Here is a 26,803-nt window from a genome sequence, read left to right as displayed (position 1 = left end):
GGATCTACAACCATATTTAATTATATAGGATTCACAACCTTTTCAAAATACATACGTTATTATTGTTGTTGTTACTATTATCAATTGAGTTTCTATAATGATTATAAGATGATAACGCTACCAAATTAAACCGGCTCAACCAACATCAAATTATGTTAGACAGAAAAGGCAAGTTAAAAGACGTAGTCCTAAATCCTAACTCACATATATATATCCATTGACCATAGCTAGTTTTGGAGTAAGGACAGGTTTGAAAAGGTGAAATAATAATAACAATAAGAATGGAACCTAAATGGAAAATGACCTAAAGGAGAGGATCATGTAATTAGAGATATTCTCTTTTATTTTCAACTTTTGTAGGCTTGGGTTAGTCTTTTTTTTCTCTGTCACATTGTTTATGCTTGAAAATGGCAATAAATCACCGTCATAACTAGACTTAAAGGTCTCTCGAATATATACCAATACTTCTAGAAATAAAAATGGGGATATCTTGACCAAAAACATATAACAAACCCTAGTTAGATGAGATCAACATAAGTATAGCTCAATTGATATAAATTTTAACGGATGAGATTCTCTATTCTATATGTTTAATAGAAAAAGAATAGTTAACTAACTATTGAAATAAATACTTGCTTTAAAGTAAATGACAAATGGACCATTAATTAATTACATTGAACTAAACTCATCGTAACTGATGACATGCATTAAAATCTTGATTTTAGATCGAGGATATGATGAAGAGGTAATGAAAAATGAATAAATAAATTGAGTGTTCGTAGAAGAAAAGAGAGAAATATATTATTTAAAAAAACTTTCAAACATGTGACCATGTCAACCAAGTTTTTTTACAAGTTCAAATTTGACGGGGTTAAAATATCGTGGTCATTGAAAATTAAAGAACCAATATGCTATCAAACTTCATAAACAAAAAGCGTAAAAAAGAAGATTGTATCAATTTACAACTTAAACGTTGAAAGTCGTATCAATTTAGTCAATAATCTAATAATTATATCAATTTAAAGCTTGAATTTTGAAAATCGTATCAATTTAAACTCTCTATTATATTTTGTTTGAATAAGTTTACGAAAGTCTAGAGTTTAGAGTACTGATTTATCACTAATAGTTTAGATATATGGATGGAATTTTAGAAAATGAAAAAACAAATGATTATCGATAGTTTAGACATATGGATGGAATTTTAGAAAATGAAAAAACAAATGATTATGGAAAGGAGAAATTGTGTTAGTAAAAGTAAAATGGAAGAATAGAGTAAAGTGAAAGCTAAAAATTAATTGAATGAATGAAGAAATAGACAATATTTTTGGGGATTGAAGAGAATATACTCCCCAACAAGTCATAACCACATCATGTTTCTTTACAATGAGTCTTCTCCCAATTTTATAAATTATGAGTACCATTATTCTATTATAAGAAAAGTTATATATATTTATGTGTATATATGCATTCACAACCCCTTCTTCATACCAACAAACCTTATTAAATCAAACCAAATAATTAAACCTTTTTTTTTCTCAATCCAAAGGTTTATATTTTTTGTTATTTTACTTAAAATATAAGAAATTTTAATTTATCCTCTATTTTCCTTTTTATTATTATTATTATTTTAAATAATTGTTTTCAATAACAAAACTATTAAAATATGAATATTTTTTAAAATAGCAAAACAAATTAAAATATTTTACAAGCTATAGCAAAATTTTGGAGTCTATTAACAATAGAAACTAATAAACTTTTATCACTGTTTATCAATGTCACTAAAATCATATCAGTGACTATCAATGTTTATTGAGAATCCCTTAAAAAGAATTTACAAGTATACTAACATATTATTATTACAGTCTATGTAGACATTGATAACTATTAATAAGCTAGACTACTTTTAAAGATTAGTTGGGTTGAATTTTGATGGAAGCCATAATCACCTGTGACTAATTCAGAAAGAGATCAAATAAATTTATTGGCTACATGGACTAAAATACTCCCATTTCCTCTTTTTTTCTTTTTTTTTTTGTTCTTTGAATTCTTTAAGTTGAAATTTTTGGTTTTAATTTAATTTCAAATCAAAACAAGTGAAAGTCAAACAACATCTAACCTCATCAAATTAAGATTCAAATATTCATTAAATTTTGACTTTACAACCAATATTAAATTTGAATCTGAAGTGGAAAATAAATAACAAAATCACTTTGCTTCCTTGACCATCTAATTTATTTTACTTTATACTCTTTCTTTCTATATTTAGTTGAAATGACTTAATCAAATAACAAAGTACACAATCTTACTACATCAAATGTATAAGAATAACTAGTATGTATAAGAATAACTAGTTCAACCTATATGAACTTATGGAATGACTCAACCTATATGAACTTATGGTACTTACCATATTGATCCTAGCTCTAAAGAAATATCTAATATAAATTCTCCTACAATACCAACTCATTTAAATATATAGACAATGTGAGTATCACGATTGTAATAAACTACATAAGTTGATTATTTGTTATGATGATGACATATAGTAAAATAATTTTAACATAAAACAAATACATGTTTCCGGTTAGACATATATCATGAAATACAATATGAATAATTTTTTTTACATTTTTATCTCCCCCTCAGTTGTGGAAAATGTAACAACCTAAAAGCCAAAGAAACAAACACAGAATTTCATATATAATATATAGAAGATTTTAACTTAAAACTCAAAAGGCATACATTGTGATTTGAAGATCAAACTCCCTATGCTTTAATACTCAAACAAATTTGCAAAATGAAGTTGTTACAATGTTTGTAATATCAGAACAATTCTTTTGTAAATAAAATAAAAAAGATTTAGTTTCCCTTTTTGTTCTATCATGTGTTAATAAACCTGCAGTTTTTCCTAACTTCCCCATTGACAAAGCTATCAGAATAGGTAATATTTCCCAATTTCACCATAGAATCAGAGAATTGCTGAAAGAAAGCAATTGGATCTGCAGCATATTTCTTCACCAATGCCTTAGTTTCTATGCCCAAAAGGCTTGAATACAATTCTTGATCTGAATTCAAAACCCCTTCTCCTCTCATCAAAATATGGAAATAAGAGTTGTCAAATAGCTCTGGTGTCATATTGTCCATTGCTGTTATGTTGTCCTCTCCTGTTTTACCAACTAATGGACAAATTGACCTCAACTTCTCGATGTACGACCCCGAAATCGGGTTGTTTGGATCTGAAGTTGCGTCGAAATCCCCGTAAATTCTCTGTCTGAAATTCTCGCACCTCGCCATTCCGATCGTGTGCGCTCCTGAACAATACAACTCCAAACTCACCAAAATTTAACTCTCTCTCTTTAAACTGACCCAAAGTTTTAACAATAGCTTCCATAATTTTGTTGACATTTCGCAGAAGTATATCAGAAAGATTTAGAAATGCAACTGTTAGATTACATTAACTTACTCTAAAGTTTTGTCAGTTAGTCCTATACTTCCAAAACTATGTTTATTAAGTCTCTATGTTTAAAAAAAAAATCTCAAGAAACTATGAGCTGTCAATTTTTCTATCTATTAGGTCTTTATTGGTTGAGTTAATGCAATCGGCTTGATAGATAAGAAACTTGCTACAATTTCAATTAGGGTCGACGGTTCCATCTTCCTATCAAACAATTGCTAAATTCAACGAAGAAAAGAGTACGACATTGAAGGTTAATACAGCAAATGTGCCATGAAAGTGTTAAAAATAATGGAATGACATAGACTACTTGTGTATAATACCAACTAAAAAGTTTGGGAACTTCTTAAAATTCGATAACAACATTAGAAACCTAAATTGAAAGAGTTTAATATACCTGATAGAGCTACCATGTCAGTAACCGAGAGACCCTGATATAGAAACTTCGAGATGATGCTGAGAAGCCCCTCATTGGCAGAGGGAAGATTTGTGTTTGCAAGTTCATAACTTGCACTCGTCGAATCCTTTCTTCCTAGTGGAACATCCCAGTAAGGCCCACCCACCTGCCAAACGAGAAAAGTTTTATTAGAGAGAACAAGTCAAAATACAAAAACGTAAATAACGCAAATATGAGATACGAAAATGACTTAAGCTTCTCTATACTTGTCTTTTGAAGCGTCAAATAATAAATTCAAGACATTTCAACACGACAGTAAAATTAACCTTAGAAGCACTACTTCCACTTATAGGTTTCTCTGTTTTGTTACCCATCGTTATCATTGTTTATAGAATTTAGCTAAGAATTCAAGTGTTTCTCCAAGAAAAATGAAAACCACGCTACTGTATTTGAGAAAACAAGCATAAATTTAAAAAACATAGAACTAGAAACGCAATCTTCTTAAGGTTGTAAATAAATTTGGGATTAAAAATTACCAGAATAACAGCATCCCTGGCTGCAATAGTGAGTATATCAGCACAAGAAACAATCCCAGGACATTCTGATTCAATGCTGTTCTTTATCCTATCAATGATTCTAAAGCCTTTGAGAGAGTGTATGTTGTTGGAAGCTTTTTTTTCTCCCTGTAATGTTATTGTGTCGTCCAGTAAAACCGATCCGTCGCACCCCTAATTCAGATCCTAACAGTTAGTTAAGTTCATACAAATATCTTATCAGGTAAAAACAAAACTCAGATGCACACAAGTGCTCGAAAGTCCCAAGTGAATCATAAAGAACGTACATGAGTGTGTGAAACATGAACTATGAGAAGGATGTTAAAGAAGACTTGGTTACCTACTAAATGTCGAATCCTAATTTGGTGACATTCATATGTTAATTGTTCTTTGTTTATCCTTTTCCACTTGTAAGAACCTTTCCATCATTGTATTAAACAAAGATAAAAACGTCTAGAAACACAAAATATTACATTATATGCTCAATTCATTTTTTTCAATCTAAAATATGTATAGTATAATATTTATAAATTATAATTAACCAATGTCTTATAAAAAAACAAAAACATAATGATACAAATTTTGTTTGCATAAACCATTTGATCTCTAAACAAATATAACTACGTTTGCATTCCATCTCTTGCTTTCAACTTTCTAAAAATCAATTAGTTCTTAAAAATATTTTGAATTTATAATTAAAGTATAAAATGTTTGATTGTACGAGATTCCATCATCTCCAACACTTAGGTTCACCTATCTTGGACCGAATACTCATAAGATATAATACCATGTTTGATAGTCTGGAGTTCCATCTTGATACCAATTGACTATGAAATAAGTAGTCAATCTATATTATATAGAATGTGAGTTTCATTAATCTTTTCAACGTGAGAGTCTCAACATCTCTAACATAAAAGAATTATAACAAAGAAACAATTACCTTTCATGGACTTTTTGTTCTTCCTTGTTTTTTAAGAAAAAGAACTTGGATATTTCATCTATGTTTGTGCATGGTAACGGATTGTCCGATAAAATTTGTAGATGTAAAAAATTGAATTGTTTTCTACTTTTTCTTTGCGTCTTAGAAAGATAGGGTAAATACGAATGAGCTGCAGTCTAATTACCGATCAAAACAAACGAGAAATAAGACATAATAAACATGAAACACAAACTTTATCAAATTTTCACTTTTCAATATAATACAAGTGAAATAGACGAGGAAACAAACCTGAACGAAACAATCATGAAAGTGCAATCGAACAACAAAAGCTGCATTACGTGGTTCAGAAAGAACAGCACACTCCATTTCTTTCCTCACAATCTGCAACACATTGGGACAAGTTCTGGTATAGTAATCCAATGTCAACCGGGTCTCCCCTGTTTCAAACAAACTATAGCTCACAACAAACAAACCACAGAACACAATCATCATTACAACTCCATAAACTTTATTTGAGATTACCATTTTAATTTTGAAATTAAGGTATAGAAAGTGGGGAAATATGGAAAATGGGCATCTAATTCTAAGTTTTAATAGAAGAAGTTGCTTTCTTGCATGGCTGCTTTTGAGTGTTTTTAGTCAATAGAAGATGCAACAACTAAATGTTGGTCTGGTTGTTGGGTCTTCCTTACATTTCCTAAATGAAGAAGAATAGAGAAAAAGAGTTAATATGATTGGGTGAATTGTGGATATTAATATTAGAGCTAGTCACCAAACCAAAGTGTAGCCAAATTAATGTATCCTTAAAAACAAAAAGCTAATACCAACCTTTGAGTTTCTTTCTCTCTGCTTTTTTATGTTGAAGACGTAGGTGATGACTCCGTCTTCAAGGTGGCTTTTCACCCACTGTTGCCTTCCATTTCGATTTCGATTGGTCCATTGAGTGAAATAATATGTTGGAGTCAATCAATTTGTATTTAAAATGTATAATTGTAAGAGAGAGGTTTTCGAAAATTATAAATAATAGATTAAAATTGAAAGATAAAGTTAATCAATGAAAGAGATTAAATTATTTGGTAAATACAAAAAGTAAAAAGGAATGAAAACATGTTACTCGTTTTGTTTACATCTAACTTTTGCAAAATTATTTCGAAATTGCTAAAATCAATTTTGTTCTACCACTTCTATATATATTATACATTATTTTTCTCTCTAGAAGAGAGGTGGCAGAGTGGGATAGATTGAGTGAGTTAATTAAATTGGTTGAAGGTCGTGCAAAAGCGTATACGTTCAAAATTAATCTAAACCAAACACACGAAATTGAAAAACAAATCTCTATTTCCTTCTCAACCTTTTTCCAATTTGTAGGCTTGAATTTTGCTGAAAGAACATTGTAGATTAAAATTTTCAATGCATTTTTATAATAACTTCATTCAACTTCTTACCTCTTTTTGCTTCGAATATATTATGTTATGAACCGCTTTCACCTTTTTTTTTTTACCTTTTAAGTTGTTCCAAACCAGAACTACACATTTCCATTTTTTAAATTGCACTTCTTACCTTTGTGTGCCTTTGCATACAAATTTCTGTTATTTGTTATATAACTTTTGAAAACCCTTTCTAAAATCATTGTGCATACCAATTCTTGTCAAAAATCAATGGTTAACTTTTTGTAAAATAAAGTAAGAAGATATGAGCTACATGTCAATTAGCACCTTTGAAGTTAAGTTCAAAGCATTTAATTTTTGGAGTTTTAACTCAACATTGTGTTTGTAATTAAAAGTTATATCTTCAGTTTAAACTAATTAATATGAGTAATTTCTGTGTATTTCACTCTAAGATGAACCAAAAAAAAAAAAAAAAAAGATTACGATAGGATTAGAAATTAAATGATGAAAAAATCCTAATTAAGTAATTTTAAGCCTGGGAGAGTGATTTGTTTATTGTTTACAACATGTCCAAAATGAAAGGCCCACTTATCCATGGAAAAGCAAGAAAGTGCTTCCAGTCCAAACGACTGCTCTGTATCTTACTTGCATACGAAGCCTCCATTATCACCACAAACTTCCAACCCTTCCATGGCGTCCCTTAACACCAATCAAACCTTCCATTTTCAGATAACGTTTACTTCTCTCCCATTTCTCCGTCTTCTTCTTCTTCTTCTCCTCTCTAACTTCCTCTAACAATGCTACTTCCGGCCATCACCTCCGCCCCTTTCTCCTTCTCCTCCCTTCGTCTCACTAACCCCATCTCCCCCCATCCTCGTTACGTCGCCGTCTCCATCTCCGCTCAAGCGTCGCCGGCGAATTCTAGCTACAGCGTCTCCGACAGGGACCTCGAATCCCGCGGCTTCGTGCTTCACCGCACCGTCTCCGACCTCAACCTCGACCATCTGAACTCGGTCTTTGCCGCCGTAGGATTCCCCAAACGCGATCCAGACAAGATCAGGGTCGCGTTGGAGAATACCGACGCCTTGCTGTGGATCCAATACGGTAAAACGCAACGACCGGTGGCGTTCGCTAGGGCTACAGGCGACGGTGTGTTCAACGCGATTATATGGGATGTGGTGGTGGATCCTTCCTTCCAAGGGCTTGGTTTGGGGAAAGCCGTGATCGAGAGGATTATCGAAGACCTTCTTCGTAAAGGCATTTCCAATATCGCATTGTATTCAGAGCCTCGCGTTCTAGGGTTCTACAGACCTCTAGGGTTCGTCGCGGATCCGGATGGAATCCGTGGAATGGTGTATTCAAGAAAGAAAAAGAAAAACTAATTACAGAATTGCTCGAATCCAATTGAATCCAGATCGTTTTCTCGCCATTCCCTTCCTTTTCATCAAATCAAAGTTTAATTACCTAAGCATTCGCACTCGGAAAAAAAGAAACAAACAAAACAACCAATCAATTCAACTAGCCATTTCTGTTACCATTGCAACCAAATCAAAATTACTCTCCAAGATTCAGATCAAACAGACGAAGAAAGAATCAGAACAGGCTTCCCATGAAAATTGAGAAAAGCGTACCACCAATTAGGAAACATCCTTGGCACAGTTCAAGAAAGCAGCAGAACAAAGAATGGAAGCAATAAGTGCAAAAATTCCCAAACCGATGGCGAGAGAAATTCCGGCGACGAACAAATCCAATAGGCCTTGAATGCTGAAACCGATCATCATCATCTTCTTCTCCCTGTTCTTCAAGTTGATATCCTGCGTATGAGAGTAAAAACAAAAAGCAAAAAGCCCGTAGCCATTAACAAAGAGGCAGCAAAATCTCGACACGCCTTAGAGCTTTGCGGTGGAAATCAGTGTTGATTTCTACGTGTCGACTTCTTCCTTCACCCCTCTCTCTATTTCTTGTCTCTTGGTATGTAATATTAGATTATATAATTTTACTTTTTTTATACTTCACTTATTAATTTAATGAAATTAAGCTTTGCATCCAAATAAATTGTTAAAATATTATTTTATTTTACCCATCTTTAAATACTCAATTTACTAAATTTAAGATTTTACTAAAAATATTAAAATTGAAACTAACGAGACTAAAATAGTATTTTAAGTGTATCTATGCACATTGATCATAAAATAATTGGTAAAATTTAAACAACAAAAGGAAAAGATAGTTGTAAGGATCTAAATAACTCAATTTACATACAACATGTATTCTTTTTTCCCTTCCTTACTTGTTAGAATTTTTATAAATGTATTTATCAACGTATTTTTACTCATGAAAAAAAATCTAGAATAAATTTTTATATTTTCTACAAGAAAAGATGCTAAAGACTTGGCCTCACATTGGACCCCCAACTCCATTTTCCCCGCACCGGCCCATTACATCAAATGCTTAGAAACAGTGATTTTTATACGTAAACGAAGTAGGAAGTCTATATTTGAATTAATTTGTGATGCAATCTAATCTAAGTTCAATGTTTTGAGTTCCATTTTGTAGTATACAAAATTAATTTCTCTTGTAACAATTTTCAATCTCATCTTCTTTACAATCTTATTTTTGTTTCTCCTCTAATTTGTAATAGTTTGTTCCAAATAACTTTAAACTATAAACGTTTAGTTGTTAACATCTTGATGTCACTTGAGTTATACACTCTTTAATCGTTAATACATTTGTAAATTAGTTGAGTTATAATTGTTTTACTACTTTTATTATTTATACGTTTTGATGTTTAATATAAGATATAGTTATTTATAATTTGAATACTTTAAACTACAAATTACATTTTGTTATTTTTTCAATTATGTGTTAAATTGATGGGAGAAAACATTGTACTTTATCAATCTAACCCAATTTAAGGAAAAAGAAGAGTAAAATTATTAAACTTGAGAACAATTATTTTTATCTCATAAAAAATAGTGTTTCTCTATATGCATTTCTTCAGATCTTTTTTAATTCTTGACATGGGAATAAAATCAATCCTTTTTTATTTTATGAAAACTTGCCCCCATAGAGGTTGAGTACTAAATAAAGAAATGAATAAAACAAATGACCAGAAGTTGAGGAATGTCCTTTTCAAGGGAGGTTTTATTTTTATCTATAGCTATTTCATAAATCTTATGAGTATTAAAATTATAGTGAGAACATGTGAGAATTGATGATTGTGCTTTGATAGATGTAGATTGATCATTGAGTGGCACCTCTAGTGGTTGCCAATTCGGCAACAAGCTCTTCCCCTTTAATACCTTACCACCAACTACCAAGCAGCTCCTACGATATATAATTAATTTATGATTGCCTTCAATTACATTAAACAACTTTCTACCGCCCTAACAACTCTCACATACTAAACGACTTTACTTGTTTCTTCAAATACTCTTAAGAGACCGTCTGGGGTAAAAATTATTTAAGACTATAATATTCACCTCATGCTATAATGATTTAAATATTTTTACTGATTTACTGTTATACACTTGTTTCTTATTAGAGAGATTTTAAAATACTAAAAATTATCGTTGAATTAAGCTCACTTTAACTCAAAATTTTCTTTATTCACATATCATTTTTCCATCTTATACACATCTTGAAGCTCAATAATGGTTAGATATTAGATGATATATTATTAAATGTTTCTTCACTCACTGTCTTAAATACTTTTTAAGCCAACTGGTGGTGCCTTTAAGATGATATATATCAAAACAGATGGTTCAGGAAAGGTCTTGTGTTAAAGTTGTGCAATCTTATGGTTCAAATGACCAAGAAACTTGTGGTTCATATCGAGGTTAAAAGTGTCAATCTTGAAACCATTCCCATCAAACTTTTTATATAACAATGACACAAAAGAGGTTTGAATAGAATTATTTTTGTCTTGCCTTTTTAAAAATAGATTTTTAATAGGGATTGGTTATAAATAATAGATATTTTCTTTTTGTATATGAACAAATTATATATATATATAATTGATATATGTGTTACGTGTACGCACGAAAAAGGAAAATAAGATAACCTCAGCCACAAATGCCAAACGCAAGTGGATTTAAACCTTAACCAATATTGAATACCAAATTACATGCGTTTAAGCTATGGTTTTGTACTATATATTATATAAAATTCCTAAATCAAAACTTGCATATCCACACCCATTCATATTATAATATTCTTAATTCATTCATTCATTGCTAATTAAACTTTAATTTGAGATAAAAGAAAAACTGTGTGTGCATACACTCACACACGTATGTATTGTGTGAAAAATCATTCCATAACTAAATGTCATGGTAGATAAATAATTAATAAGAACACACACATATATATGTGTTAATTAAAGAGGAAAAAGTAAATTCATTTATTCACACACCTTATAACGTAATTTATAAAGAAAACAGTTCTCAACTTTCTTATTTGTTTAAGAAATATTGTTATCCATGAAATTTTTCGAATGTTTCAAAAATTTCCTCTAGAGTATAAGTTATTTAGAATTACAAAAACTAAGACATTGATAGGATATATATGTTAACCTACAACACGGATTTAGATTATCATATTATTCTAAGTTATGGTCACGCTATTTTTAAAATTGAATATCATATACTCATACATTTTTTTTCCATTTGTTAAGACAACAGGTCCACCAAACATCTCCACAAATAATATAATAATAGCGTTCACTTTGAGTATCACACAATTACCTACTTTCGGTACTCAAATATATTCACAATTGTATATGATATTGTCCACTTTGAACATACACTCTTACGTTTTGCTTTTAGTACCACTCCAAAATGTCTCATACCAAAATAGACTATTTATTTAATCGATTTGAGACTTTGACCTCATTTTTCAACATGTAATTCTTGTTTCGTCAAAGACAAATCTTGGTAAAACTCATCCCATACAGAAAACGAACACACACACGTATATTTAGTTGAAGAGTAATTTTTTAGAAATTTAACGTTAGAGCATAAATGTAAAAATGAAAAAGAGAGAAAATAAGAAAAGGTAGATTGTGTATCCGTTATCTTGGAATGGAATATGGCCGACACTTGATAAATCCGTACAATCCATTTGAATAAATTAAATATGGAATGGTCAAAACCCCGAAGGGGAGGAAATGAGAGGAGGAGAGTGAAGATAAGAAGAAGAAGAAAAAAATAAAAAAGTCAATAATCAAAATATTGATATATCAATTTAGTCAATTTAATCATTTTTCTTTTTAGAGAAAAATAATTGTTATGTATAACAGTTTTATAGTAACTTTTGAAAACATTTTCATATATATTTTTTTTGTTTTATTACATCAAAATGAACTAAAATATATTAAAAAAAATTTGTGATTTGGAATAATTTTTGGAATGAAAATTAGAGGAGGGAAAAAAGAAAAGGAAAGAGGGGGGTGGAGGGGGCTGTTTAAATGGAGACAGTGGACGTAGGTACAGGGATTTGTTCGTACATTTTGTTTGTGGCTGCCACTTCCCCACTCCCCATCCCCCCCCACTGCCCATTGCACATTGCCCATCGCCACTCTACGCTACACACCCTTCTTCTTCCGCGTTACAACCGCCTTCAAATCATCCCCTTCAACACCACCACCACCATCCTGTTCCCATCTTCTTTCTCTTTTATCTTTCTTTATTAAATAATTTTTAATCTATATAATTCACTTTCATTTACCAACTTACTTTACTTTCGAGTCAATTCATAATTTTCTACGTTCTTTCTAATTAATATACATTTTCACTCGTTAATTTAAGTTTTTTATTCGATTTGTGATTTAAGATTCTCTTTTAAAATAAAGCTTTCTAACCTAATTTTGTCATTATTAGAACTTTTTATTCGATTTTCTATTATTAGTAGTAAGTTTGCACTTTTCTTCTTTTGAGTTTACCAAAACTCTATATGTCAAGAGGTTGTCACCATGCATTGTTGAAAGAAGAAACAACATGAATATGTTGAAAAGAAGGTTGTTGTTGTAGACTAAATCTAGGAGATCTCTAGGAATAGGAAAAAAAAATATAGGGATTAGGAAGTTTTCGATGGAAATAAAATGTTAACAAAAAGTTTAGAAATAATTATAAAAAACATATTTTGTAAAACTATATGCCAAATAAGATTACGATCATTTGATTTATAAACATTGCATAACACTTAACTATGTTTGAATGGTTGTCGTTGTTATTATTGTTATATTCAATATTGATTGAAAATGAGTTTATTATTTTCAAATTCGATTAGATAATACCTTTAGTGATCTATTTTATAATTTAATTTTCATCCTTTCTTAACCACCGTATGAGTCTTTTTTTTTTTGCTAAATTTCAAAGAAAGTTCATCACAAATACAACCGTAATACTTTTATACTCTCGTGCATATTTAAAACTAGTGTATTACAATTTACACATCATTGGTATCTTGTTAATAATACATTTAATTATTTACAAAAAAAAAAAAATGATTGCTTTCAATGGATTTAAGCTTGTGAAAGTGTACGATTAAAAAAAAAAAAGATTTGACTTGAAAAAGAAAAATGAAAGTACTGTTTTTGTAAAGTGTTGTTGGAGTTTTTAGAATGATTTGACTGGATGTCGTTATAAAGAAACTCAATCAAATCAACTAAAAAACCCACCATTTATATCCCTGTTTTCATCGTCCTTTATTTTCCTCAATTATTGGCATTAAACGCTTTGCTTCTAACAAACCATGAATTGATACACACACGAGAAAGGCCGCGAGTACTGCCCACTGGCCACTGCCCACGCCGCTTATTGAGGTTCCCTTTACGCCACGCCACGCCCATCCGCGACCAATGCAGCACCAACTCTTCAAAATATCTCAATTTAAGCCTACATGTCCATGTAATTTTATAAGGTCGACGAATTTACATTTAACATAATAAATTTGTAGGTTAAAATGTCGAACAAATTAATTTTTGTGTACGACTTTTCGATGTTAACTATCTAACGTCATCGGTTTTAAAAATTAACAAAAGCTATTAACGGATAAAAATTTGTTGGAAAATGATTGTAATCAAAGAACATTTTGCTAAAAATACAGCACCAAAAAGAAAGTGTCTATTGGTGAAGTGACGTCTCCTTTATTTCTAAATGGACTAATATATGTATTTAAATTTTGTTTATAGACCACAAAATTAGTGGTTGAATTACGTCAAAATACTCAATGTGGAAAAATCGATATGGACAAACACAAAAAGTTTGTTTTTTTCCGTAGCATAGTATATTGACAAGCTATTTACACCAATTTTGAAATTATAATTTTTTTTCTTATACAATATGTGAATTGAGAAAATTGAATCGATTTCGAAATTAACGTAACATATTCAAAATTAAGTGTTTTATGTTGATATACAAGTTGTTGAGGTTTTTTTTTATTTGAATAGCCATTTTAGAAGGGTCTTTGATTATGATTGACGATTCGTTCCTTGTAAACTTAACAGTCTACTGTTATATTTTCTTTAACGTATCGTGTTAGGAATAACTATGTGTATTATTCTAACATGATTAGGGACATCGATAGTGCGAAATTATAACCTAATGAATTGAAAATATGAGATTTTCACATATAATATAATTATAGTATTAGACCTAAAAAGTGTAAAAATGGTGGAAGTCTTATCAAGAAAACAAAAGAAGTGGGTACATTGATCATAGACCTCTAGTCATGTTTTTATGGTACAATTTGACTATTTTCAAATTGACATATCTTTGAAATTCAGTCCAAAAAAAGTTATACATCAAAATAATTTCAAAGATGATCATTGAGTAGTTTTCTCATTTTGGTTGTTTAAGGTTTAGTTTTAAAATTTTAGATGAAAATCTCAAAGTTTTATAATAGTGTTTAGTTCTCTAAAAGAAAAAATAAAATAAATGCAAGTATATGATATAATAATATATATATGAATATGTTATTTTATAAAATGACATTCTAATTACTAGCAACATATAGAAGGTGAATTCGTAGATTAAATTATTTATGCTATAATTAACTATAAATATTCTAAAATTTAAATGTATAAAGTATATCATATACTATTTTTCTTAATTATTTGATAGAATATTACGAGTGTAACTGTTTGGTTTTTGTTTTTAGACTTCGAAATTAAGTTTGTTTTCTTTCATTCTTGTGACTATTGATTCAAATATTTCTTAATCGGAAAAGTTGAATTTTTAGTTAAATTTTAAAACCTATTTCTTTTAGTTCAAATTTGGTTCATTTTTAAAAATGTTAATGAAAAAGTTGATAAGAAAGCATTATCTTTTGGAGTGGAAGAAGTGATTATAATATTGATTTAAAAAACTAAAAACTAAAATAGTTATCAAATTAAATTTAAAATATATTAATTTAATTTAAGATATTGTTTTGGTTATTCCACTTTTTTGGATTTTATATTTAGTTATTATGCTTTAAATTGTGTAATTTTAGTCCAAATTTAACAAATATTTTTTTCGATAAAAAATATTGTTTGGTTGAAATATTGATTATGAGATTTTAAAGTTTTTTCAATTTATGTATAAATCTTAAATTTAATCTTACTACTAGTTTATTATTGTTTAAAAAAAATGTTTATTAATTTTAGTATGAATTTTGAGAATGTATCCACATATTTTATTATATATAACAAAAACACTATAAATTAACAATTTTTTTTAATGAAAATTCACTTTAAATAACGAAAAAGTATCAAGACAAAAGAGTGAAGCCAAACATGAGTTGAGCTCGACTGACGTTTGCAGTATAAGAACCGAAATTATAAAATACATGTTTGGAGTGGAGAGAGTTACTAGAACATATGATTTATTTATACAATCAATCATCCTACAAAGCACTTAATCAGTGATAGAACGTATGATTTGAGCATGCACACAAAACTAGAGACCAAAATTGGTCATCGAAGTTGGTCGCAGGAAAATTGTTGATGGATGCCAACACACCTATGATTGCTACAGTTGGTTACACAATGTTTGAGATGTCACGTGGAGTGATTGTTGGAGTCCAAAATTGATCACATAGTTGTCATCAATGGAATTGTCAAAGTTTGAAATTGATAGTTGAAGTTGACGTTATGGCAATTATGGAAGTCGAGAATAGGTTGATGGAGTTAGTCGGGGAAGTTTTGCTTTAAAGTTAGTATATTATTATACAACTTACTTCAACTTGGTGAGCCAAATACTCTATAAATTTTATCAAACTATAGAAATTAAATTTAGGATAAATTTTTTTATCAAAGTATAGAGCTAGAACTAGAACTAGAACGTACACGTAACAACAAAAAAAAAAAATTTAATTAAAGGAAGAAAGGGCAAACATGAAAAGATTGTTTAAGCAGACCACTTTGGAGAGGAACGGAAGGCATTGGAGTACGATATGTAATTGATGTTTTAAAGTTGTTGAAGTACGCTTGTCTTCATCTTGTTCGTCCAAATCCTTGAAGCAATTGATTACAACAATGGAGTTGGAAGCTGATTTTCCAGTTTAAAAAGGAAACAAAAAGGGCCACCGATTAAATAACTACATCTTCATTTCATAACTGCGACCTCCAATTCACTTCTTCTACTTACATCTGGATTCGATGTGACACTGAACTTTAAACCCTTTCTCCCACGCTCTTATCCAACCAAAAAAGAAGGTATGTAATTGTTTTAACAACAATTATATATTCTGTCCTGTTTTATCTTTCCATGAAATTCCGATTAGTTTAGTAATTGTATGGAGGGAAAAAAAAAGTTTGGTTTCGTAAAGTAGGTCATACGAGACTTTGTTAATTGCTATCAACTTTTTGATCTAATCTTTGTTGTAAACTAAACTAATTTGCAAGTGGGTTTCAAGTAGAAGAGGCGAAAAGAAGAGGAAGGATTGGATATGCAAATGGGAAAATTTTGGATTAAAGTATTTATGTGAATAATTTATTGTTAGAACTATGGGAAAGCTTGACTTAGGTGTGCTATTGCGGACACTTGGTGGAGTCGTGTGCTTAAATAATCATTTGGATAACATTGGAGCTTATGACATTAAGAGCAATTTTTCTGTTCCTTTTGGAGTTTCTCGACTTTATTACTTTAAGTATGATAAATGGGTGGAGAGGAAGAAGATTGACACGACTTTTTTAATCCAAGTTTTTCTTTTTTATTGGGTTGGTATACGGTACAACAATTATGCTTTTTCAACGTTGAAAGAACACATCCAAGTTTAGGACAAGGTTTAGTATTTCTTGTTATGACGCATGCAAGTGAATGAAACAAAAAGGGAAAAATGCAACCACAGCCAATCAATATGAATGGAATGGTAGCCAACGCAAAGCCAAATTTTTGGTATGGTTTTATGCATATACTTCACAGACAAGGTCTTTGATGAAATGCTTAAGAGAAATAGATGAAGCAGCGATTTAGGTAAATGATGCAAACAACCTAAATGGGTCCCTCCAACCCAATATTTTCAGTGCTTAATGAGTCATCAGAAGTCTAATTAAATTGGTTATCAGAACTTAAAAATTGTTACTTGAGAATTTGCCTTTTTGTATTAACTTTTACTACGTCATTGGTTCATAAGGTCAGGTGTTATTGGCTGCTTGAGTTTAATGCATTATGCTTCTGTAGTCTGGCGGTGAGAATCCTAAAGGAAAAGTTCTCGCCTGAGATTGACTTTTATCACCATTAATCTTTTGTTTAACTTTTGAATTGTTTCACCCATGACATGATTTCTTCTGTCACTTATGAGCATATATGTATATGCCATATGTGCCTGCGCGTGTTTATATCCACATTAGTTGCATATCAAGCACCATATAAAAGCACTAGAGCTGCACACTAATAGGGTCATTGTAATAATTTGTTTAAACCTTATGCTCATGTAAGCCTCCTAACAACTGTAGCTTTACTTTGCTAAATTGGCCCACTTTTCCAACTTTATCATCCTATAAAAACCCATCAGTCCTCCTGCTCGTATTCCTTGTCTTACCATCAGTAATCTGCTAGACAAACCCTCTGAAGCCACCACTATCAAAAGAATTCCAAATATGCTTCCTGGTGAAATATCTGGCATCCAGTTTTTTCCATCCGAAAACTCTTTTCAATTTCCTTCAAACATTGACATGATGCAGAATAGCTTTCAAACTCTCCATCATTTCAATGGCTTCTTAGGCAACCTCCCGATGTCTCACGTCCCCCATCCCAGCCATGAATTCCTTAAACAATCCTCAAGTTTTAGCTACAACTCAACATCTGATGATGCAGAGGAACAACAGAAGAGTATTATTGATGAAAGAAAGCAGAGGAGAATGATTTCTAATAGAGAATCAGCTCGTAGATCGCGGATGAGAAAACAGAAGCACCTTGATGAGCTTTGGTCTCAGGTACTTCGGCTTCGCACTGAGAACCATAAACTGATAGACAAGTTGAACCATGTATCTGATAACCACGAAAAGGTTCTTTTGGAGAATGCCAGGCTCAAGGAAGAAGCCTCCGACCTTCGTCAGATGCTCACTGACCTGCAAATTGGCAGCCCTTACACTCCTTGCTTGAGTATCCTCGAAGATATTCCCTGCAACACTGCACATCTCAGAGCTGAATCTTCATCATGCCAGTCCATCGCCAACTCCATAGATAACCTACTCCATTGAGGATAAATCTTTTAACTCTCTGATAAGAACTTCTAGTTCTTTTTATCTAGTTTTCTGATTAGTCATTAGTCTTTGCCTTGAGCTTGTATGAGATCAGTACTAGAATAAGATTGTTTCAATTTTCAACCATAGGTTCAATCCGAAGTCTACTCAGTATCTGTTAAAATTGCATTCATGAAACAAAGTACTCTCTGCCCGCCGCATATACATAATGAAGCTGGATGAGCCAAAGTACCTGAAAATGATATAATCATTTTAGATCATGGATGCCTGAATCATAACTTCATAATTTTCCTTTTAAAACCCCACCAGCTTACATCATTAAAGTTCCACCAGAGGGAGAAATGGATAAGAAACAGGAAACAATATAACAGAGGAAGTAAGATTTATGTCCAGTGAGCAAAGTCTATGGTGGAAAAACAGCCAAAATTCTGCACAAAATAAGAGGGGCACAATAGGACAAGTCATGGTGGAGGGCGCTGCTGTTAGTGGCTCATCATTGAAATGAATACCATAAGAGGCCAAACTTTTGAAAATGGTATCCACTAATACAAAAACACCCTATTACCTTGCTTTTTTAAAAAAAAAGAAATTTTGGAAGCTGATTTAAACAATCAAGCTTAACAGTTTATATCTTAATTATACTGTTCAATCACGCAAAAACCTCAAAAGAAAGGATTTGACTCTCTTTTTTCCTCTCCCTTTCTCCATCGCTAGATGTGGTATTAGAATTTGTTGCGTAACCTTGGTGTTAAAATTGAAACATTTCAGGCGGCACTGTTAATCAACCATAAGGAATTGTCTTGATCAGAGGTGACGTTTCAGGTGGTGGCTGAACAGTAAACAACTTTTTTTTTTTTCATTTTCCTTTTTTACATTGACAATTGCTGTTGCATGATCACATCACATTGCTCTCACCCTTTATTTTATTTCTCAACTACAATGTTCTGTTGCCGCCGTAGTACGATTAAACCCTCTCTACTTTACTGTCATTTGCTGTCAAATTTTCTTTCCCTTTTGTCTGATTTGGCATCTTTCAGAATCAAATTTGGCTCCAAATACCGAGAACAACTTGATGGATTTGGATAGGGAAATCCTATCACAATCTCCTTATTCATCCCCTCTCTACAGCTTTCTTAAACGAAGGTTTCTTCATTACTGCTGCTATGTGGAGGGTAAAACAGTAGCCAGTTTTCTGCCAGAAGATTGAAATCGGATCATATCCTAGAGCAAAATAGATCTGATTTTAATGGATAAGGATTAAGGATCCGACATGATGATCATATTTGTTGACATACTTATATGATATACAGCCCAATGGCCGCGAAATGAAACACATGTTCTCAAAAATTGCTTTTGTGTAAACTGGAGTGCTTTTATTTTTTCCAAATTACCGTTATTGATGCTGTATTTGAATTTGTATTGTTGAATCTTTGTATTTTCTTTTGTATTCCTTGTCCATTGTCGATGATAGCTTGACCTTGTATTTGGTCTTGCTTAGACTGCTATGGGCATGCTGAACTTGTTGAGACGCACGGTTCTTCAATTGATCCTCTAACTCTTTCTACTATTGTATCTTTGTTTGTAATTTGATTCTTATCCTCGTTTCATTAACTCAATCAAGAAGTTTGTTTCCATTTAAAATATAAATAACAAATAATAATTACTATCTGTAATATATTGGGAATGGAATTATTCGAATGTGCAGAGATATTTTTAAAAAATTATAAATATAGTGAAACCTATAAATGATAAATTTTTATTAATAATATAATCTTATCATTAATAAACTCTTACAACGTGGATGTGATCGTAGTTGATGTTAGGAGTTGAATAAATTCTTTTGGACTGTGCTCTATCTCTAAATATGATGGTTATATTTACAATTTTACCATTTAAATTTACATTTCTTGTCGGAGACAGTTCTGTTCATTAGTCTCATAGCTCACAAATATTAGTATTTTTTTGAAATATCACAAATATGCATATCACGTTATCATATTTATTTTTATTTGGTTTCATATATATATTTTTCTGGTAATAATAGGAGGGTTTATGTTAGGATACTAACAATAATTTAGACCGAAAGGACTGTATAAATGGCTTAAACAGAGGCGGTACTCTGGTTTACTTTATTTATATATAAAGCCAAATGATCCAGATTCACAAGATGAAAAGAAATAACAAGAAACAACAAGGAAAAATGCAGAAAAGATCATACCAGCCTCTTGGTTTTAAGAGACCCTGGTGGCTGCTGTAGCCCTACCTCCTAAAAGATAAAAATACCCTAGCTACTCCAACCTAATAATCCTATTTATAGACTCACATATTCCTCAGCCCAGTGGGCCCTACCACTCAGAACGTCCTTCCAATCATTTCTCCATAATAATTCCCTGTGCAGTTACTTTTCTACCCTTCCTCCTATAAGTATGGATAATTGGGGGTCTTACAGTTTATTGAATATTGAAGTTGGTATTATGTCATAGTACTAGTTGAGTTATGCTTACTTGAGTCACCAATATTATTTCTTAACCACTCACTGTACATATTAAAGAAAATATTCAATTTTATACAATTTTAGCTCATTTATTTTCAAAATTTTAGTTCAAGTATTGTTGTTGTTGATAAACTTTAAATTTAATTCATTACTTCTCATATAGATTTATATGCGAGTTTCATTGCTCGTTATTGCCTCTTCTCTAAAATATGGTACAGGTTCACTAGTTCTACACCTTCTAACACTCTCTCGTAATAGTCAACTGATTTTCAAATCAGATGTGATTGTATTTTCAAAGCGTATAGGAAACATTGTTAATAAATAATTAAATATTTATTTTATCAAAATCAACATTCATCTAATAATAATAATAAGCATTAAGCACTAAATTTTATAATTAATTGAAAGTACAAACATTATAATAACTAAACAAACTGTAATTAAGTCATCAAGATAAAGGGAAAAGAAAAAGAAGTCAGTTTTCCGTTAATTGACGGACCCATAATCGCGCCAAAACAAGCCGTACAGATATTTCCCGCTTGGCTAATAGCTAATGGCTACTCCCATTCGCCGGCATATCTTCCTCTTATCTTCATCCTTCACTGCGAGTACCAGAACTATGGCGTCTTCTCCCACTCCCATTTCTCCACTATCTTTTACCAATCCAATATCAACATCAAGAACGAAACCAAAATCATTACCATTTCCAAACAAACCGCCGTCTTCATTGCCTCCTGCGTTGAACTCCACCCCCAAACCTCCGCCCAAGGACCTTTACTTCAACCACGATGGCTCTACTTTTAAAAAACTTCAGGTTACGTACTCGGACTAAGCACTTGTTGTTTCTTTGCCCCAAGGGTTTTGCTTTTGTTCGATGATTGAACAGGTTGATTTTGGTGAACAGGTCGGAGTTAATTTGGTAGCGGAGCTGGTGGGTATTACCTTGGGACCGAAGGGGAGGAATGTGGTGCTTCAGAATAAATATGGACCGCCCAAGATCGTCAACGATGGTGAAACCGTCCTGAAAGAGGTATTCTATTTTTTTCCCCCCTCTTTTTTATGAATCTTTTGGTTAATGTCTTTCTCTTATGCGGTGAAGAATCACAATGAGATTTTTTTTCTTGATATCTATGACTGTATGGGCCATTGGCCAGCTTGGGGATTTCTTTTAAACAGTTCAGTAAAGGTGTATAGTACCTTGACAACTTAATGTAAACTGAAATTGTTTTTGATGATAAGTTTATGTATAATATAACTTTGGGATCAGTGATAAAAGGGAAAGAAATTCGTTTGAAAATCCCCTTGCAAAATTCAGCATGTCTAGGCTTATGAATGATGACACAAGTACTTATTCAAGGTCATCTGTAAATTCTCTTGTGTATCCTCTAAACTAAGATTATTCTTTTGGAATTTGATTATGATCTGGTTGGAAAGCTAGATTGAGCTGGAAGACCCTTTAGAGAACGTTGGGGTGAAATTGGTGAGACAAGCTGGTGCTAAGACGAATGACCTTGCTGGTGATGGTTCCACTACATCTGTCGTTCTTGCCCAAGGATTGATTGCTGAGGGTATGAAGGTAGTCAATGGAATTCCATGCATGAATATCAGTCGTCTAAAACAACTAGTACTGCTATTTGGACAATGGAATACCGTACCCGATTTTAACATTTAACGAAGTTTTCAATAACTTGTAATTCATTATTAAAAAGACGAATGAACGTACCATGTAAAAAACAAAACAAATTTTGTATATTATAAATAATTAAATTTTAAATTTCATATTGATTATTATTTTTTCTATATTTAATTTATTGGTACACGATTTATGATTTAAATATCTAAAATATTCAAGTTACACATACACACCCCCACAATGTAAATTTTCTATAGTGATGCTGTTATTGGACTCAGTCTAATGACTTGGGCAAATAGCCTAATAACTGGGCTGATTAATGGCCAAACTAGTTAATCTTTGACTCTTGGTTTGGATTAACTTTGAGATTTCCTAGGACTATTGGTGTTTAGATATTGGGTTGTTTGATGAAACTAGCTTTCAGTCTCTATCATATGCAGCGATGAGGTTTTCTGTACTATGAAAGAACAATAAATTATTTTAACTATTTTTCTCACCACAATTAATAGTCTGGCCAGTTTTTAAGCACTAATAATAAAATGCACTTTGTAGGTTATTGCATCTGGCATGAATCCTGTTCAAATTGCACGTGGGATTGAGAAGACTGCAAAAGCACTAGTTTCTGAGCTGAAATTGATGTCAAGAGAGGTAAGTAAGGTTATGCTTCTTTCAGTGTGGAAGGTTCAAAACCTTGAGACGTGCTTCACTGTGAATGAAAAGACAAAGTATCAATTTTAGCCGCAAGCGGTAGTCTACTTACAGTTTGTCATTGATCTATTCAACTGCTACATATTTCAAACTTGTAGGTTGAAGACCACGAGATAGCACACGTGGCCGCAGTTAGCGCAGGGAATGATTATGCTGTGGGAAGTTTGGTTTCAGATGCCTTTCGTCAAGTTGGATGGAAGGGAGTCGTCCAAATTGAAAAAGGGAAGAGTGTGGATAATAGTTTACAAATTGTTGAAGGGATGCAATTTGATCGTGGATATTTATCCCCATACTTCGTGACTGATAGAAGGAAGATGGTAGTAGAATTCCATGAGTGCAAGGTAGCAACCGGACTTTAAATAATATGTTTTTCTTTTATATAAAAACGTAATCTTTAGAAATGGGGATTTTTGGTTGCAGTTACTGTTGGTCGACAAAAAAATTTCAGATCCAAAGGAGATGTTTAAAATATTGGACAATGCAGTGAAAGAGAAATACCCAATTGTGATATTGGCAGAGGGCATTGAGCCGGAAGCTCTGGCTCCAGTAATTAGGAATAAACTTAGAGGTGTGCTGAAGGCAGCCGCTATCAAGGCTCCTGCCTTTGGCGAGCGCAAGAGTCACTATTTAGATGACATAGCCACTTTAACTGGAGGTAGCAGATTATTAGAAGAGAGTTTTGAGTCCTTGTGCTTTCCCCATTTTTCTTAACTCTAAAACCATCTGCAAGTCAAAAAAGAAAGAAATCCAAACCCCCCCAAAAAAAGATGAAAAATAAGGAAAAGGGCACTGTTTAAATGCAACTAATTTATAGATACATGGAGTGGTGCAATACTACATTCAATGAGATTTCAACATAAACGTATATCAGAGATAAAGGGAATCAGTCAAAGACATTTCATGATGATAATAGGATGAAATACCATGGATTTTCAAGGATGATGCATTTAATTAAGTATAACATCATTGTCATCATTTAACTGAATACTATCATCTTTCATTAAAAAAAAAAAAACTATCATCTTGATGCAATGGAGCAAAGCTTATCTTTGAGCTTATTTACATGATGTTAATAAAAAGAAAATGCATTTTACCTGTAGTTTTCTGTTTGTTCTTGGAAGATTTTGATCTTAAATTTGATCCGAAGTGCAACTCTTTGATATGTTTGCAGCTACCGTGGTCAGAGAAGATAATGGATTGACGTTAGAAAAGACAGGCAAGGAGGTATTGGGCTCCGCTTGTAAGGTTGTTATATCAAAAGATTCCACACTGATAGTTACAGATGGGAATACTCGGGAAGCTGTTCAGAAAAGGGTCTTACAAATTCAAAAGCTTATGGAGGTGCTGGAATCATCCCTTATCTAATGCTGAGATATCCTACATTTCGAGGTTTTCTGCATTGCAGGATCCATTTCTGAGTAATATAAAAGAACATAAATTTCCGTGATGAAGTATATTGCTTTGACGTTTAGTTGAATACACCAAGTGACATACTATTATCTATTCTGCAGAACACTGAGGAAAAATTTCCGAAGAAGATATTGAATGAGAGAATTGCAAGATTATCTGGGCGAATTGCAATAATTCAGGTCAAATGATTTACAATTATCATCATCCGGAATTAGCAATTTACACCAGACTCATTCACTTTGTCCATATTCTAAATTGTAGGTAGGAGCACAAACTGAAGTTGAGTTGAAGGATAGACAGTTAAGGATCGAGGATGCTTTGAATGCATCAAAGGTGTACAGTTGGTCTGTTGTCCTTGAGAACATGAGTTCCAAATATCAGTTATAATCTTATGTTTGTACTTTGTTGTAGGCTGCTATTGAAGAAGGTGTTGTTGTTGGTGGAGGTTGTTGTCTTTTAAGGCTGTCTACAAAGGTGGATGCTATAAAAAATGTCCTGGAAAATGACGAGCAGATGGTATTACCCCTCTCGGTTTACCCCAAAATTTTCTGTTATAATTTTCTAATATTAAATATCAAGTTTGCTAGATTATGATGATTACAGGGAAATTTAGTTTTACTTAGCATATCAACTAGAATATCACGTTAATACGTATGATGGATTCTCTAATTTGTTTATATTAATTTCACTGGTCAACTGCAGGTTGGAGCCGAAATTTTCAAAAGGGCTTTGAGTTATCCTACAAAACTAATAGCGAGAAATGCCGGTGTCAATGGAAGTGTTGTTATAGATAAGGTCGCTGTGCACAAAGGAATTTGCTTCTAATTTACGGTGTACAGTTTTTCTCTCTGTCGAGGCTAATCAATCATGGTAAAATTAACTTTCTATCTCACAGATTCTAAGTAACAATGATCTGGATTATGGATATAATGCCGCCACAGACCGTTACGAGGATCTAATGAAAGCTGGTATCATGGATCCATCAAAGGTTTATTAACTTTGTTCAGAGCTCTTTGACAGTCTGTGCTTTACCATTCCAAATAGTTTTTAAGGATTTCCGAATTACAGAAAAGCATCCATCTTTTGGTGAAACCTGAAATTTTTAGCAGCTAAAGGAACTTGGAAAAATGTGGATTGATAGAGGTTGATTGAAAATATATTCCATCAGCCAACAATTCTTGTCCTAACTCTTTAGTTCTCTACTGAAATCTGGGACAGGTTGTTAGATGTTGCCTGGAGCATGCAGCTTCTGTTTCCAAAACTTTCCTGACATCCGATGCTGTTGTAGTTGATATGAAGGAATCACAGCTCATCCCAAGAAGAACACCGATGCCAATCTCAGGTAAATGGGTTAAACAATATACATGCCTTTATTCTCTGATATCAATTCGTTTTGATTAACAAGCCTGCCTTTTGATGTTATAGGAGGCGTCGGACAATTGGGTCTCTAGCTGGACGGACAAGATCAAAGTATGTCGGAGTATTCTCAAGCCGAAGGAATTCTAGGGGAGTACTGTTTTTAGACAGCTGCCCGGTATTTTAGTCACCAGACAAATGGTTGCAGACTCTGGAGCCACCATTAAAAGGGCATGTAGCCCAAATTGTAGCAATAAACTTGCTGATAGAAGACAAGTTGAGCAACAAAGTCAAAGACAAGGAGGGTGATAATTTATAGAGAGAATGCCCTCCCTCTCTTCATAGACGAGCATTTGATTACAGTAGAACATCCACAAGTCAATAAAAAATTTGTCCGACTAATGTTGTAATCTTACATCCAGAATGACGAATCTATCAATTTTAAGTACTAATTTAATTCTTTTTTCTAAGATAAAATTCATTAATCAAGCAACCAAACTAGGACAAACAATCTCCTCATAAAAAACAGAGCAGACAACAGTGGGAATATCATTTCCTCAAAAACAAACCAAACCCTCTTCCACAAAATAGGAAGAAGAGAGCGAGTCCAATAACAGTTTCAAAACGGAGACACCACCAACTTGGCTAGTGAGTGCGCGGAAAAAACGACAAATTTATCAAGTTTAAATGCTACTTTTGTTCTTGAATTTTCTTAATTAGTTTATAAGTTTTTTTTCCTATCTTTGTTGTCATGTATATCTATTCGTATCAAAATAAATT

General features: G+C 32.2%; 5 protein-coding genes across 11 annotated transcripts; 3 read left to right on the top strand and 2 right to left on the bottom strand.

Moving 5' to 3' along the window:
* Positions 1 to 2,683: 2,683 nt before the first annotated feature.
* On the bottom strand, positions 2,684 to 7,096 carry LOC101216779 (peroxidase 11). 2 transcript variants are annotated; one of them, XM_031886075.1, is made up of 6 exons: positions 6,174 to 7,096; positions 5,868 to 6,042; positions 5,634 to 5,782; positions 4,388 to 4,579; positions 3,852 to 4,017; positions 2,684 to 3,311 (listed from the first exon to the last, which is right to left on the bottom strand). In XM_031886075.1, the coding sequence occupies exons 3-6, from the start codon at positions 5,709 to 5,711 to the stop codon at positions 2,881 to 2,883; spliced, it is 867 nt and encodes a 288-aa protein (XP_031741935.1). In that variant the 5' UTR covers positions 5,712 to 5,782; positions 5,868 to 6,042; positions 6,174 to 7,096; the 3' UTR covers positions 2,684 to 2,880. The 2 variants fall into 2 exon arrangements, with proteins under 2 accessions (XP_031741935.1, XP_011655736.1); XM_011657434.2 differs by having other exon boundaries at positions 5,634 to 6,042.
* A 400-nt stretch (positions 7,097 to 7,496) lies between these two features.
* Positions 7,497 to 8,766, top strand: LOC101208854 (serotonin N-acetyltransferase 2, chloroplastic). Its single transcript, XM_004135085.3, has one exon. The coding sequence runs from the start codon at positions 7,531 to 7,533 to the stop codon at positions 8,113 to 8,115; it is 585 nt and encodes a 194-aa protein (XP_004135133.1). The 5' UTR covers positions 7,497 to 7,530; the 3' UTR covers positions 8,116 to 8,766.
* Positions 8,225 to 8,589, bottom strand: LOC116403978. Its single transcript, XM_031886076.1, has one exon. It carries the CDS (start codon positions 8,515 to 8,517, stop codon positions 8,371 to 8,373), a length of 147 nt encoding a protein of 48 aa, XP_031741936.1. The 5' UTR covers positions 8,518 to 8,589; the 3' UTR covers positions 8,225 to 8,370.
* Positions 8,767 to 16,064: 7,298 nt separating the features above from the next.
* LOC101209095 (basic leucine zipper 43) lies at positions 16,065 to 20,010 on the top strand. Of its 4 annotated transcripts, none has more exons than XR_004217081.1 (3): positions 16,065 to 16,430; positions 19,191 to 19,244; positions 19,460 to 20,010. XR_004217081.1 is itself a non-coding variant. In XM_031886438.1 (3 exons), exon 1 carries the CDS (start codon positions 17,817 to 17,819, stop codon positions 18,417 to 18,419), a length of 603 nt encoding a protein of 200 aa, XP_031742298.1. In that variant the 5' UTR covers positions 16,469 to 17,816; the 3' UTR covers positions 18,420 to 18,957; positions 19,191 to 19,244; positions 19,460 to 20,007. The 4 variants fall into 4 exon arrangements, 3 of the variants coding, with proteins under 3 accessions (XP_031742298.1, XP_031742296.1, XP_031742297.1); XM_031886438.1 differs by lacking the exon at positions 16,065 to 16,430 and adding an exon at positions 16,469 to 18,957 and having other exon boundaries at positions 19,460 to 20,007; XM_031886436.1 differs by lacking the exon at positions 16,065 to 16,430 and adding an exon at positions 16,469 to 18,957 and having other exon boundaries at positions 19,191 to 20,007.
* A 1,444-nt stretch (positions 20,011 to 21,454) lies between these two features.
* LOC101209342 (ruBisCO large subunit-binding protein subunit beta, chloroplastic) lies at positions 21,455 to 26,483 on the top strand. 3 transcript variants are annotated; one of them, XM_004135087.3, is made up of 14 exons: positions 21,455 to 21,730; positions 21,821 to 21,946; positions 22,355 to 22,492; positions 23,102 to 23,197; positions 23,356 to 23,598; positions 23,678 to 23,912; positions 24,429 to 24,598; positions 24,769 to 24,846; positions 24,929 to 25,000; positions 25,079 to 25,183; positions 25,370 to 25,462; positions 25,563 to 25,655; positions 25,886 to 26,009; positions 26,093 to 26,483. In XM_004135087.3, the coding sequence occupies exons 1-14, from the start codon at positions 21,470 to 21,472 to the stop codon at positions 26,116 to 26,118; spliced, it is 1,860 nt and encodes a 619-aa protein (XP_004135135.2). In that variant the 5' UTR covers positions 21,455 to 21,469; the 3' UTR covers positions 26,119 to 26,483. The 3 variants fall into 3 exon arrangements, with proteins under 3 accessions (XP_004135135.2, XP_011655733.2, XP_011655734.2); XM_011657431.2 differs by lacking the exon at positions 22,355 to 22,492; XM_011657432.2 differs by lacking the exons at positions 25,563 to 25,655; positions 26,093 to 26,483 and having other exon boundaries at positions 25,370 to 25,537.
* The last annotated feature ends 320 nt before the right edge of the window (positions 26,484 to 26,803 follow it).

Source organism: Cucumis sativus, chromosome 5, assembly GCF_000004075.3.
Source record: "Cucumis sativus cultivar 9930 chromosome 5, Cucumber_9930_V3, whole genome shotgun sequence".
Lineage (NCBI taxonomy): Eukaryota > Viridiplantae > Streptophyta > Magnoliopsida > Cucurbitales > Cucurbitaceae > Cucumis > Cucumis sativus.
This window is presented reverse-complemented; position numbering and strand designations above follow the sequence as displayed.

What these genes read in the sequence shown, in the direction of transcription:
- LOC101209095 (XM_031886438.1), top strand. Translation starts at nt 17,817, where the DNA reads ATGCTTCCTGGTGAAATATCTGGCATCCAGTTTTTTCCATCCGAAAAC.
- LOC116403978 (XM_031886076.1), bottom strand. Translation starts at nt 8,517, where the DNA reads ATGATGATGATCGGTTTCAGCATTCAAGGCCTATTGGATTTGTTCGTC.
- LOC101209342 (XM_004135087.3), top strand. Translation starts at nt 21,470, where the DNA reads ATGGCTACTCCCATTCGCCGGCATATCTTCCTCTTATCTTCATCCTTC. An exon ending in TGAAATTGATGTCAAGAGAG is followed by an intron (nt 23,198 to 23,355) that starts GTAAGTAAGGTT and finishes TCAAACTTGTAG; the next exon opens with GTTGAAGACCACGAGATAGC. An exon ending in AACACCGATGCCAATCTCAG is followed by an intron (nt 26,010 to 26,092) that starts GTAAATGGGTTA and finishes TTGATGTTATAG; the next exon opens with GAGGCGTCGGACAATTGGGT.
- LOC101216779 (XM_011657434.2), bottom strand. Translation starts at nt 5,870, where the DNA reads ATGGTAATCTCAAATAAAGTTTATGGAGTTGTAATGATGATTGTGTTC. An exon ending in CCAGGGATGCTGTTATTCTG is followed by an intron (nt 4,018 to 4,387) that starts GTAATTTTTAAT and finishes CTCGTTTGGCAG; the next exon opens with GTGGGTGGGCCTTACTGGGA. An exon ending in TGACATGGTAGCTCTATCAG is followed by an intron (nt 3,312 to 3,851) that starts GTATATTAAACT and finishes TGTATTGTTCAG; the next exon opens with GAGCGCACACGATCGGAATG.
- LOC101208854 (XM_004135085.3), top strand. Translation starts at nt 7,531, where the DNA reads ATGCTACTTCCGGCCATCACCTCCGCCCCTTTCTCCTTCTCCTCCCTT.